Here is a 15,119-nt window from a genome sequence, read left to right on the forward strand (position 1 = left end):
CAGTGATGAGAAACCAGACTCACAGACAGTCTTAGTACATTAGTCTTCCACAACAGTATAATGATTTTTTTCTTCATTTCATTTTGCAGGAGATTGATTATGGATATTGGATAAACAAAAACGAGAAACACGGAGGGGGTTCTGGGTAATGGCCGTTAGCGTTTGAACGTGAGCCGATAGCTTATATCTCGATCAGTTTGTGGGGATTACCATGTATGGACTTGTTTGTCCGGACTTTGAAAGCAAAGAAGGATAATATCACTCATGTTGGATTTCTCCAATTCCCACACGTTGAAGCTGTACTCTCATTTTACCCTCTGTAGGGTTTCTGTAAGGTTTCTATCTCCGGTGCTTAGCGGTGGACAATGAGAAAACGCCTGGCCGCAAAGCACAGTAAGCACAGTGGATTAACTATGTGTTTGGTGTCACCATGTCTCCCACACCTCAGGATTACACAATGAGATAGACACCCAGAGGACGATAGGAGGGACAATGGGAGAGAGGAGGAGAGGGAGAGGGAGAGGGGGAAGGGGGTGGAGGTTGGTGTGGGAGAGGTGAGGTGAGGAGTACGGCTTTGAACCTGGCCCTTGGAGAGAGGGGGGAAAAAAGAGTGAGAGAAGAAAGGGGGTGAGTGATCAGAAGTGAGTGGTTATGGAAAGAAGAATAGGAGGAAGAGGAAGAGGGGGAGGAAGAGAGAGAGGGAAAAAAAGAGTGGGAAAGTCTATCCAAACACTGGACAGGGAGTGTAGATAAGGGTTGAGATGAGTGGAAGAGGTGGAGAGGTACTGTAACACAACAGGCCCTGACTGAGGACCAGACAATCCTGCCCTCTTCTCTCTCCTCCATGGTTCTCCAGCAAGGTCTGTCCTGAGAGAGAGAGAGTAAATACAACCCATATTGATTTTATTTATTTTCCCTTTTGTACTTTAACTATGTGCACATAACATGACATTTGTAATGTCTTCATTATTATGGAACTTTTGTGAGTGTAATGTTCACTGTTAATTTGTATTGTTTATTTCACTTTTGTTTATTATCTAATTGATTTGCTTTGGCAATGTTAACATATATTTCCTATGCCAATAAAGCCCATAAATTGATATTAAAATTGAATTGAGAGAGAGAGAGAGAGAGAGAGAGAGAGAGAGAGAGAGAGAGAGAGAGAGAGAGAGAGAGAGAGAGACAGACAGACAGACAGACAGAGATAATCAGAGAGACAAAGGGAGAGAGAGAGAGAGAATCAGAGAGAGAGAGAGAGAGAGAGAGAATCAGAGAGAGAATCAGAGAGAGAGAGAGGGAGAGAGAGAGAGAGAGAGAGAGAGAGACATATGAGAAAGTTATATGGCGAACTTCAGCAATTCACACAGACAGTAGTGTGTAGTATGTAGGGATGATCAATGAGGTGATGGGGGAGAACAGGTGCTGAGTGACAGGGGCTAAGGAAGTGATGATTACTACAGATAACTATTATGGATGAGAGAGAAACATGGAAAAGGGAGGAAGGGAGGACAGAGGAGAGGAGAAGGGAGTTGTTGAAGGAAAAGAGAAAGTTCCCAAAACAGGTCTGACCCAATACAGGTAGTTCGACAGATATGTTTGAATTCAGTCATTGTTTATGATATTTCAACTTTTATGGAAAAACTATGTGTCATATTATGTGTACAAATGTGTGAATGGGATAGATGGATTTTGCTAACTTGTGATCGAGTTGTGTTTTGACTTTGACTTTGAGGTTATTGATCCTGACTCACAGATAAAACTGAGGAAATTCAGAAATAACATCATAAGAAAATTGCTAAACACTAACTTAAGTGGTTTCCAGTCACGCAATGCTACCCTAGCCATGTTCACCTCCTTGAGCTACCTGACCAGCACTGGCCTCACTACTGACTGACTATAGCAGAGATAATGTGTTGGAGTGTGGAAGAATAGCTGCCTCTGCAGCTCTGTCACTATATGGATTCTACACATTCACAATATGAGGAGAGAACTTATCGCATCCTATATACAATTTGCCATTATACATTACAAGGTGATTTAATAGATGTATTTGAGTGTTTCTAGTCTTTAATCAATGTCTTTGGCAAATAAAATGTAGAACAAAAAAAGAGGGAATATATGAATGCCTATGTATGCCGTTTTGAAAGGGGGTTAATTTAATGAACTTTTAGTTGAGTGGTTTGAATAAATAAAAAGGTTTTGAGTTTTAGTCTTCTCAATGTTATCATTGGTTCTCTGTTGAATGACGTGCTCGTTTTCCTTCGTTTTAAAATATGAATACATTGAAAGTGTATTCCTGCATTATATTTCATGTCGTCAAACGTTTGCCACGATGTGTGCGGTATTGAAAATCTTTCTAACGTTAATATTTCGACAACCACTTAACTAGTACTCATGTTCTTGTGTATAATTTATAATTGATGAGTAATTGCACAGTGAACACGAGCCAGGTCCTGGGCTTTATGAGGATAGGTAAACAATAGTTATATCAATTTGGCTTAATCAAAGATGTAAAAAAAAAGAAAATACAAAACACGTATTTTAAATGGCCTAATTAATATATAATACATAGCTAATTAATTCACGTGCATTATGTATAAAGGGCCTATAATAGGGCCTATAGTAAAAATACTATTCAATTTAATTTAAGCTAGCTAGCCTGCATGCGCACAATGCCAGGGATCTCTGCATGGTTCCTCTGATGTTTCGCATCAAGCCTTTTGTTCCAATAAATGAACTTTCTCACATCGTCCTCCTGTATATTAGACATGACAAGCATTCGCAATAACAAGCGCCAAGCATTTCAAAGCGTATTTATGGGATTTAAAGGGTGGTTCTAAATGGCTGTAATTCATACGAGCAGGTGAGTTGTATTAAAATCTCGTAAAAGTCCCTTAAATCCAGCTTTTAGCCTGTTCTCTATCAGTCGACATTTCGGATGAGCTTAATGCCTAAATAAATTACGGTTGTTACGCTTACCTTCTTAGGCCTACCTGCATTAGACTATAGCTCAGACCATTGCTGCTGTCATGACCGAGAGAGAGAGGTGATGTGAGCTTGTTACTGGGGTCAACAACGATAACGGCCAGCCCTGCTGTAAATCCAACCAACGGGACATTGCTGGATTGGGCAATTTTGGAAATAGCCAAATGTTTCGCTAATGAGACCTCATGAGAGCTTGTATGGAGGAGAAATGGAGAAGTGCCCGCTTTTCAATCTATTTCACGTATTTTTAGGGCCTATAGGCCTATATGTTGTGCATGTTGTAGGCCTATATGGGCTTTTATACTAGCTGTAGGTCTTAAGTATTGTGGCCATCCAGGGAGGCATTTTAGTCTGTTTGTGTTTTGAGGTTGTTTTGGGATGTCAAAGAAATTCTCACAAAAAAAATAATATTTATTTCAAGGTTTATTGCCCATCCTACAAATAACTGACACATTGTATGAGTACAGGATATTCGAATAACTTCTCAATATTTTCCTATAAAGGTTATGGGTTATTACCAAGACCTGTCAGATCTCTACATTTGTTTTGTTTGTTTTTACAGATTATTTGAGATTATCTTTGTAATGAAAATGGCTATATAAAATAAGCATAGTATTATTACCATGATTAGGCAATACAGAACTATTATTATTTTACGTCGTATTATTTTGAGATGTCTACATTTTGTAGGGCTATTTCGCTTAATTGCATGGAAAAAGTGAGTTTTTGTTCATTGAATTAAATTGTCACGCAAATAGCACTCGTAATGACAATCCCCAGTCGTCGGTTGAGTTCCGCCGAATGTACATCACGTTCATCAAGCACTTCTCTCACGCTCAAATATTTGGCTCTGCATAACTTGTATTTATTTTTACGAAATTCAGTGTCAGCTTCAAAGGAAATCAGAGAGCAGAGGAGGGGTTTGTAACAGGAGTCTGAACAAGTGACCTATGGGCTAATTGTGTGTCATTAACTGGAGACTGGACGTATCTAAATTACTTAAAGAACTTCCATTCAGCCAGATGAATTACACTCCACCACCCCCACATACAACACTTAAACAAATATAAATCATGGGCCCTTCTGCCTTCCTTTTGAGTTTGGGATTTTTTTTTCTTTTACACATTCTCTCTCCTTTTCTATAGTCAGACACACATATCTAGGCTACACACACACACACACACGCACACACACACACACTCACGCGCACACACACGTTCAACATGCGGTGTGTGGGCTGAATAAGATATGCCGAGGAAAGTCCAAATAAAACAACTCGTCTATTCTGACCCCCATATGGTCTGCAGTATTGTTCTACAGAATAAAATGGGTTTTACCTCAAAGCAAATGTAATGGTTTCTCCGTGCAATTTAGTCCGTTTCATTTACTAAGGCATCTTTAATGAGTATCGAACTGTATCAAAATACGCATGGTTCATTTTTAAGCCAATAGCCTAGACTACGTGTCAATTTCTTATGAGTTACCATGCAATGATAAACTTGGTCTTTCGCCAATTGAGATTACCATAAATAAATATGGGCGTGACCATCAACAACCTCGAGTCTAAATAAAGGTTCAAATGAGCCCTGAAACAAAATGAGTCGAGTATTTAAATGAATTGTTTACCTTATCAGCAATCTGTGCGAACCAGGCCTACTTTGCTTTAAATTGCGTCATCGGTTGGGTTCTCCCTGGTCATTCAAGCCTATCGGTTTATGTTTTGGCCTATTCCAGTACTGGAGGAAGGTCCTATGAAGTGTTGGCCTAGGGTTAATCTCTCTATTATATTCATATTTGCACCAAAATAATGCTATAATGAAATAGGCATTATTTATTTGCAATGTAAATGAAGAATTACAATTTAATTTCACATAGATATATAGTGTTTATATGCTAATATAGCAAACGCAGCCAACATTCTCTAGCCAGTCAGTTGTTTCGATGGGCGAAATATATTATACAACAAAAAGTAAATACATGTCAAAGCTGTGCATATCATAAAATAGTATGTTGTATTTAAAAAAAATATATATATATTTGATATATTGTGAGAATGGGCCAACATAATTCCATTACGTTTTGCCTCTCATTTTACTTTCAAAATGACTTTACGCGTAGTTTGCTATCGAATTGATGGACGTTTAGCCAAGTGTGCAATGATCGCTAATCGAGCAACAGTGCATGTCAGGTAAAGTCAATACATGTCGAAAAAGTGCAGTATTTATTTCTACACAGATTAAATATGAAATGATTCTGTTGTTTGCTATTCGCATCATTTTGTTGTTTATGAGACACAACGTAGGATCATGCAATGGAGTTAATAATTGTTTTGCACGAGTAATAAGGAATGTGACCAATAGGCCTATAATGCGCTTGGTTTATTGATAAGGGACTTGGCCTACTTGAGACAGATCAAATATAGACTTTTAATATGAATACGAAACAGTGTCAGATGTGAAAATCATAGGCTACTGTGAATAATATTCCTGTTTAACGATATCGAATCGCCTTTCCATGCACGTACAATAAATGCATTGCTGCATAGATGACCGAAATAATCGACCCTACAACCCCACAAAATGATGTAGGCCTATTTCCTTGATAGATAACTTTTACATCAAGACAAGACGAGTTTCATGAATAAATTAATCAATCATGCGTTTGACGTTTAGGCCTACGTATTTTTGTTGTTGTTGAGTACAATCAAACGTGCAAACCACAAATAGTAATAGCCTCCCACTAATCATAGGCCTATCATTCTTAAAATTAGCCTACAACAGCCCCTAACGTTGACATTTGAAGGCAAACAAACGTCCATACCTCTCATTTTGTTGATGATTTTATCATTTCAATAGTCTAATTAGGCGGTGTATGGATTTTTCACAATCTCAATGTCATTAATAAAATATGTCGAGGCTGCCAATGCTTAAGAGGGGCCTTTGAAATGTAGGAGCAAAAACACCCAGCAATGTAGGTTATGTCCCTCCTCCTCTAAGACGTGATTGGCTCAGAGTGGTCCTGACGACATATATTAACCCAAGTCGTTCTAAAGATGAAGCTGTGACATGGAGATCAAACGGATGAATTCTGGTTGTGTGCTCAACTGAAAGGCTGTGTATTGCGTGCAGTGCACACTATAGCAGCTGGGATTTAGAACTTTTTTGTTATCTGACGCCCTATTTCATGAATTTGGTCTGGAATCCATAAAGAGTTTGGAGGGGAAAAGCTCGATCCGAAGTGCTTGAGGACGCAGTTCATCAGGCGAAACATGCACTGTCTGTCTCCGTAATGGAAAAGAAGGAACTTTCTCACGTTGGGAATGGACAAATTGAGAAATACGTGTAAGTAGCTGACAACATTCTTATATATTCCACACCATAGACCAGCAAAACAGAAAAAAAATTACGTCTAAAAACTCATGCATTGCTGAAGTTTCGTTTAGGTGTCTATATTGGACAACTATAAATAGCAGTGCTTTTCAAATGACCAACTGAACCAAGTTACTTTATATGAGAATAGCCTATTTCCCTAAACTATTTTGAAGAACCTGACATTAATCGGAGAGCGCGAACGCGTATTCGTTTCGTGGTTCGTTAGTAGCACAGTTTTTGGTTTTGGTCTACTGCTGTGTCGCCATGAGTTTAGTTGGTGGATTCCCTCACCATCCGGTGATGCATCATGAAGGCTACTCCTTCGCGGCAGCAGCAGCTGCAAGCCGCTGCCACGAAGAGAACCCCTACTTCCACGGTTGGCTGATAAGCCACCCGGAGATGTCTCCCCCAGACTACAGTATGGCACCCTCGTACAGCCCCGACTACTCCACCGGGGGCCCGGCGTTAGACCACGCACACTACGGAGGTGGTATCCCCGGGGCTGGCGTCGCTGGGATCGGGATGGGACCTCGGCCGGTGAAACGGAGACCTACGGCAAACCGAAAGGAGAGGCGCAGGACTCAGAGCATCAACAGCGCCTTCTCGGAGCTCAGGGATTGCATCCCTAATGTTCCTGCGGATACTAAGCTGTCCAAAATAAAGACCCTCCGGTTGGCTACCAGTTATATCGCCTACCTCATGGACATTCTGGACAAGGACGAGCAGAACGGCGACGCAGAGGCCTTCAAAGCAGACTTCAAAAAGACAGAAGCAAAGGAGGAGAGGAGAAAGAAAGAAGTGGTAAGACAAATTCGTAATTTCAGTTATGCATGCTTATGCAAACACAGAGTAGCCTCCTGCAAGGCTTGACATTTTAGATCATACATTTGCTTATTATCGAGGTTTGTAGTAGCCTATGCTGTGAAACTCAATAGGCTACAACCTTAAGGCCTATAATATCACAACATATGCGACAATAATACTGCTTTTATGGAGACAAAGTTGCTAAATTATACCTGTTCTAAACTGGCGTTATAAAATACTGTAAATATATTATAATTTTCATAATAATTTTGTATTAACAACTTCAGGCTCCCACACCACAGTAGGCCGAATAACAGCCTTGAATGCCGGAGAGAAGTGGTAATAAGTGGCAAGAAAGTAGTACTTCTCGACAACAATAACATACATCCGATTTTTCCTTGTTTCCAACAGAGTGACGTTTTGAAAAACACAGCGAGCAGCAATGACAAGAAAACCAAAGGAAGGACTGGTTGGCCGCAGCATGTCTGGGCTTTGGAACTCAAACAGTGAATATCCTTCTTCTCCTCTCAAAAAAAGACTTGAAATGATGAAAAAGTCTTCTTCTAGGCTTGTATTTGTACTCTCACGTTATTTAATGGAATATTTATGTGCAATTGCCGCTACGGAGAGTGGATATTTGAAGAAAAAAAACATTCAATTTTTAAGAGGAGGAGATACAACACCCTTTGGTAAGGGACCTTGTCATTGTCTGATGTTGTTGGTTGGATGTTTGTTGTTGTCCCAAGAGTAAACCAAACAGAAATATTGGACACTATGGTGTATGTGAAGTCGTTCTCAATCTATCCCTATCTCTCTTTCTATCTCCATCTATCTCTCTTTCGATATAAATATCAATGGTGTTTGGCTGATGTTGTGGTCACAGTTCAAGCGAATGTTTTATTTGAGAAAAAGTAATGAAGTGTTATGTTGTCATTTTTGTGGTCGTATACAGTATTTGATAGTGTTTTAAACAACTGTTAGTCCACTCAATTGCACTTCCGTCCAGAGACGTGGAATTTAAATAATATTTGAGATGTAAACAATGTAATTAATTCAATAAACCACTGTTTTTTTTAAAAACAAAGTCAACCACCTTGTTGCATAATTAAAGTGAAAATACGAGGCAGACTTTAAAGGGTTTATTCTATACCAAACTCATTCAATGTAAAATATCGCTTGCAAGGTATGACATATTCTTCAAAAAACATTTGCGTCTTAGCAGACAAGGTAGCCTTTTCCCTTGAATAGAAATAAAAGTATGATATAGCTATAGTAAAAATTAAATCATGCATGTTCTGTTTGATTAGAGGTAGCCTAGGCCTCAATTTGATTTCAAACTAAGGTCTATAGGCTTGCCTGGGCTCTCCCTTCCCGAGTCCTGTCAAACAGCGCTCACGCGATACATCCACAACAGCTCCTCGAGTAGAAACAGAAGCATCCCCACGCGCAGGAGAAACTGCCTGTCTGGTGTTTGTAGCCTATTAGAACATGCGGGTTCTGACATAGGTGATCGTGTAGGAGATAAAAAATAGTCTAAGAAACAGCTTACAATGAAACTAAATATCTATTTGGGTGGATAGAAGATTCATGTGTAGTGCGCCAGACGAATACTTACTTTGTGGTCTTTTCGGTCAGCAATAAGCTGCCATAGGGGTCAATTATATTATCGTTTATGTTCATGGGGGCTATGACCAATTCAACAGAATCACCAGGAAATGTATCCATGCTTCAACAACATGTAACACTGTTGTCATTTTCCTCCTTGATTACAGGCATCTTATTATTATCATGACGAGTATTATGATGTATAATATTATTAGTAGGTCTGTTGTTACAGACTGTTATTGTTAGCCCTATCATTTAGATGATTGCTATTACATGCTAATTCCTCATTAACAGCCTTGCTATTAGTGTAATATTGTTACCTATAGGCTAGTATCGTTGTTGTTGTCATTCAATATCACCAGGAAGAAATAAACAAATAGACTAAGCGCACACTACTAGGCTGCACTATCTTGATTATAAGAATTGTAGGCCTACTAATAGGCTAGTATAGTGGAATAATTACTCAACATTGAGACCACCGAGTTAACCACAAGTGGTGTATACTCAACAATTACAATGTGTATTATTTATTGCTGCTAGTGACTCCATTTTCCATGTTATAAAGTGATTCTCTATTTTAAATATTTTTCTAGTAACTGCATAATAGCTATAGGCTACTCTAATTTGATGGTCTAAGTAAAAAAAAAAACTGGCCTTTCTTTAGGCTCCATGACCAACCCTTCTAAAGATGTAAACATGGTGGCAGAAATAGCATATATAGGCTTGAAATTCCATTGGTTAATTATGGCATTCCACTCTTCTAGCCCAAAACACAAGAGGACGAGACAGAGCGGAGCCGGGAAAAAATGTGGATTTTGACGTTAAAAGCTGGTTGGTCCGAGGAAGGTAGATTGTCGAGGCTCGAGAGAGAGGGCCCAGCTATCGGATGTTCGTGTGATTGATAGCGTGCCTATCAAAATGCGGCGCTGAAGTGCCTTTTTAGGGTTGGGGGTTGAGGGCGGACGATGAAACCTGTAGCCTTTGCATAAAATCATTTTGGATTTGACTAATATCCTACTTTTGATAGAAAATAATAGCCTATTGTTCTATAAATAGGCTAGATAATTTTGTTTTGAAATGCACGTCACTAATCAAACATTACAACGAAACCAAAAAAACATTACGTCTACAGCCTGCTTCACTTATCAATGTGTGTCAGCTGCGCAATTATAGACTAGGCCTGCAACATAAAAGCCTGTAACATAACATTTTGCATTTCACATGTCTATTTCACACTTTTGCCCACTGCATCACAGCTTGGTAAATATTTATTAGAGAGTAGACTGGATTTAAACTGCCCTGAGAATAATCGTTACTTGTCCTTTGAATGCATGGTTGGTGAGTAAACAGACCTCAAATAGGCTACAACAGACCAAAGGATTCTTCACGAGAAGCTATGCAATTAAAGTGACATCTACAGCAACGTAAATCAGAAGAGGATTGGACACACCGAAGATTTACAGTCCATCCGATTGCATTAGATAATTGTAACATGAAATTGGCTTGTTTCACGAGTCCGAAGTAGGATAATTATAAATAATTTGTTGTCTGTCCGTGTCAAGATGGCGTCCGAAATACTATCAACTGGCTATCGTGATAAAGAGATGAAACTGACCTGCTGCTGTATTATTTATAGAAGGATACAACTCATAGGCCAACACATAGACCTATAGGCTACATCCTTTGTTTTCAGCCGGTTGAGCTCACCATCCTCAAATCAGTGTAAATGCAGTAGGAAGCAATAACCTGGTCCAATGTGCCAATCAAATGTGCTACGTTTTGATTAATCCTCTGTGCTATCCCGAAATAATATAGTTTGCAGGATGGCTGGTATGCCTAGGCCTACAATAGCAAAGCTTTTCATTTCCTTAATTGCACACCGCATACGATCAAAATGAGTGTGCATGGGTCAATACTGTTCTTTGTTCTCTTGTTTAATTCCCTCTAATAACGGCAGTGGACTGGACTTACAACATGATAGACTTCTCTAAGTGTGGAATAAGATTTTTCCCTGGTATTACAAACATCTGCGAACGATTACTTCATAAGACCCTCCTACCCAGTTTTTTTTCTCCTTGCAGTCTCAACGAGGGCGGGTAGACATGTTGACGTCGGATCAGATGCTTCGAAGCTATACTGCTGCAACACTGAACGTAATGACGCGGTGCGTTCCACTCGCAATCTGGAAAGAGGATCATTCTTAATGCATTTTTTTCTATCAAGCCCATATAGGAAAACTGTGGCATCAATTAATTGACAAAGAAGTATGTCAGTATTTAGGGTTATGCATGTGTTTGTATTTTAAGGAGAGACTATTTTAATACTGAAAAAATAACTTTTGCAGAACTATAAAAGTGCAAAAGGTGCAATCAAAACAGATTGCAAACATACTATATATTTGTATTTTATTTATTTTATTTAACCTTTATTTAACTAGGCAAGTCAGTTAAGAACAAATTCGTATTTACAATGACGGCCTACTATATGTAACCCACGTGAGTCAAAATCTTTCTATGGTGAAGTTCTAGATCGCTTTCCTCTGTTCAGACGCATAAATCAGTGGTTGCGTGCCACATCATCGACTGACAGATTGCAATAACATATGATGTGGTTAGCTGATAGGTAAAATACCTATCCAAGCCTTGTAAGATCAGGCAGGCATCAGCAGCGCCTGGGCAGAGGAACGAGCCACTGTCTACTGAGCTAGGCCTATGATTGGTCATGGTCCAGCACTAAAACAAAAGCCTATGAAACGTTGCGTCATTGTAAAAAAAAAATATTCCAACAGTGCAACTTTTGATTAAAAATAAGATTTTGCGCTGCAGTGGGGATATATTTAAATATAGCTGGGACAAGTATGTGATTACTAAGAGGATAGGGCACAATCAACGAATGATCTACAGGGCACAGACCGAGTGACATATTCATGCGTACATTTTTGTTTTACACATAATGAGAGTTATTACGCATACAGCTAGAATTTGGTCACAACTAAAAAAAAATATAGCCACTTCTTTATTGATAATTTAAAAAACACATTAAGACCAACAGAATATACTGAACAAATAAGTTGAATACTATGCCAGCACAACACATAAGAGCATTTTCCGACAATACAACCCACTGGGCACAGACATCTGTTCAACGTCTAGTTTTGATTTACATCTGTTTGAGTTGTTAATTAACGTGAATTCAACGTGAAATCAACTTAAAATGTCACCTGGTCATTTAGGTTAAAAGTTGGGTGAAAAAAATACGAAAATCCCTGATGTTGATTACTTTTTTCATTTCCAATCAGTTTTCCACGGGATTCAACTTCATCAAATAAATGTTTTTGTTGAAATTACAAATAACGTGGATTCAAACAGTTTTGCCCAGTGTTAGATGTTAGATGAAATCATGTTTATGTCTCATGAACACGGGTGTTTCAAAAGCATCAACTGGCACTACAAGTGGACTTTCAACAATGCATCGCTGTTATATAAATATATCAAATTTAGGCAAGATGAAGGATATATGTCGAGGCTGCAAGTGAAAATATTACTACTTCAAGATAATTACTTTATTCACCATTATAATTCAATGAAGGATGAGTAAAATCATGGCCTATATGCAACAACTAATGAACAAACAACAAAATATTTGCATCCTTCAGTGTGTAACAACATTGCAGAATGGTTGTTTTTGCTTCAAGTTTGCCGCGCATAAATATGATGCCAACTTTTTAGAGATCGTGAAATCAGCTCGAGTCCAAGAGCATCTCTGGACTTGTGTGACCAGAATATTCCGCGACGCTTATCAGTGTGCCATCTCCAACCATTGGAAATAATACGTCAAATATATCCCCAAAAACAGATAACGGACCTGACAACAATCGACCTTCATGCAAAACCTTTTATATGCCTACTTTTACGCGCAATGTTGTGCGGAAGATCAGGCCTGTGCCCTGTGTTGCTGTCAGTTGTGACAGTTCCCAGATGGGGCCTGCTACTGTATGTGAGATTGAGTTTCTCACAAAAAAACTCCCTCTCCATCCAAACCGTCCTCAAAAACCTTCTCCAGGCACAGGTCGGTGCGTCAGCTCCCAGGACAGAGGCTGGTTGTCTTGTCGAAAAGCCCTGAGTGCTCGGCATGAAAGGAACCGCTCCGGGTCTCTGTATAGCCGAGGCCATTATCAGGGGATGGGGAATCGACACGGGCGGTTGGAACACTGATGGTATTTCTTCCTATTAGAGCTCGTGGATATAACGAACCTTATCTAATCCATGGTAAGTAGCCTAAACTACGCGGATTTCATCATTTGTTTTGAATACATTTCAAGGGACACTTGAATTAATTGTGATATTTACCTTTTATTTTTGTTATCGAGGCTATTTCCTGTCTTGCCTACATGTGATGCACAGTTTTCAGTAACGGTGTTGATGGAAGTCAGTCAAAGTTGACTACGACGATGTAACTCCATAGTTATTGCATTGGCTACCATGTGGAGCGTTGTGCGCTTATTTGCTCGTGGTAAGCCGCTCTGTTACTGGTTATTATAATGACAAGTAGGCTACACTGGAGTACCACTTCGACACGTTATAACACTGTAATACAAATAGCCTTATAATAATCACCATCATAATAATAACCCGAATAATCAGAATAATAACAATGCATTGTCATTATCATGATATGCGTGATGATTATAATACATATTCAAAAGACAACTCAGAAATGTATGGTTACTGAAATGCATGCAGTAACACAGGCCCATGTGTGTGTGCTAGCTACAGGCTATATGTTGATGGTGCAGATTTTTCGACTTACACAAAATGAACAACGTTGGCATTCAATAGACTACTATAGACCTTTTTAACGTATTCCTGAGGCGGAGCGGAAGTGCAAATAGAACGTGTTATTGTTTTTACAGTTGAAAAGTCTATAGACAATGAAATAAAAAATATAATTGAAGAGGGGTAATCTAAAGGATGTGCAATGTAGGGTAGAAATATTACAAATGTGTGTTTTCACATGGGTTCTCTTTATATATACGATATGCTACACCCATTGCCATATACAGAATGTGTATTAGGCAAATGACTATCCTAAAATATTGTTCTGAAACACTCTGACTCATACGGCATCCTCTATTCGCCTGTGGCGCGCGGCACTATGAGATCAAGTGAGAAGAGAGGAGGAGAGGCAGACCTCCCAAGTGGCTGGGGGCATGCGTGTCATTGTAGGGGACTCGGCGAACACTCCATTCATCCCGGCGAGCAGGAGGCGACTGTTCTGTTTTGTCGGTGATAAACATTTAAAACCGTTAATAGAGACCATAAATCCAGTTGGGAATGCTACACGCAAAAACATTGACCGGAAAATGGCTGCCTTTACACACACACTGCAGACTATACTACCATGCACGCCTCGCGTCAACATCGTTATTCTGGCCTTGTGGATGTAACAAAATACACCTTTAAACAATACACAACCCTACCCGAAACCTTTAAAAAATGTAGGTAGCACGTATTATGTGTTTCACAATAGGCTACAGTGCAATATATTAGCCTACATTTAAACAAATATATAGTCTAGGCCTAGTACTACGAATAAGATTCAGTGAGGGAACATATGTATTTGCATGGATTGAGAGAGTTTGAAATTTAAATCTACACAACCTCTCTGCTTGTAAAACTACTTATTCACGATTGACTGTTCACAGTGATTGAGTAATGTAGGCCCTATCATATCAAGGTGTGTGTGTGTGTGTGTGTGTGTGTGTGTGTGTGTGCGCGCGCGCGCGTGCGTGCGCGCGTGTGTGCCTGCGCTCAATGATGCATTTTAGAAAGGTTGCTTTGCGTAAAGTTTGTTAGGCTATGCTAAAGTTGATGTCATTTATGGGTAAAGTTGATGTCATTTTTAAACAATGTGCTCGTGTTTGTCTTTCTTATAGGCTATAGCGATATGAGTTGCATTAGTGCTTCAAAATCCTCTGGAGCACTGTGTCTTCGTTTTAAAATGACTACATTTCAGACTTAGGTCTCATTCAAAGTTCCCAGTTGGGTTTGTAAATAATTGGTGTCCAAATAATTAAGACTGGATACCGTCTAATAGCCATAATAGTTGTGTTTTGTTAGCTAAACGCTGTGGATTGACACTGACTGACCTTGGCCTGATTCGAGACATTTTATATAATTTATTTAAGTGGAAGGCGCGTCACCGCGGCATGATGATACTACCGCCGCGGTAGTAGTGTAATATTTCTTCACTGGGAAATAAACAGACCAGGGACATCACAGAAAAGAGTTAAGCACAGTATTAACATTTTAAACTAACCAATTAAAGAAAGGAATAGACAGTGCCCGAACTGTT

At 39.3% G+C, this 15,119-nt stretch overlaps 3 protein-coding genes across 3 annotated transcripts in view; 2 read left to right on the forward strand and 1 right to left on the reverse strand.

Moving 5' to 3' along the window:
- LOC129841092 (centrosomal protein of 44 kDa-like) overlaps positions 1-15,119 on the reverse strand; it is a 166,829-nt gene that overhangs the window by 124,249 nt on the left and 27,461 nt on the right. The window lies entirely within an intron of this gene.
- On the forward strand, positions 6,058-7,906 carry hand2 (heart and neural crest derivatives expressed 2). Its single transcript, XM_055909191.1, has 2 exons — positions 6,058-7,157; positions 7,572-7,906. Exons 1-2 carry the CDS (start codon positions 6,621-6,623, stop codon positions 7,668-7,670), a joined length of 636 nt encoding a protein of 211 aa, XP_055765166.1. The 5' UTR covers positions 6,058-6,620; the 3' UTR covers positions 7,671-7,906.
- Positions 12,854-15,119, forward strand: part of LOC129841096 (scrapie-responsive protein 1-like) — a 32,184-nt gene continuing 29,918 nt past the window's right edge. The window contains exon 1 of the mRNA XM_055909194.1: positions 12,854-13,033. The gene's annotated coding sequence lies outside the window, so the exon portion shown is untranslated. The remainder of the gene's footprint in view (positions 13,034-15,119) is intronic.

This window comes from Salvelinus fontinalis, chromosome 42 (genome assembly GCF_029448725.1).
Source record: "Salvelinus fontinalis isolate EN_2023a chromosome 42, ASM2944872v1, whole genome shotgun sequence".
In the NCBI taxonomy this organism is placed as follows: domain Eukaryota; kingdom Metazoa; phylum Chordata; class Actinopteri; order Salmoniformes; family Salmonidae; genus Salvelinus; species Salvelinus fontinalis.

Coding starts and splice junctions, on each gene's coding strand:
- hand2 (XM_055909191.1), top strand. CDS start 6,621: ATGAGTTTAGTTGGTGGATTCCCTCACCATCCGGTGATGCATCATGAA. Junction 7,158..7,571: donor AGAGGAGAAAGAAAGAAGTG/GTAAGACAAATT, acceptor TGTTTCCAACAG/AGTGACGTTTTGAAAAACAC.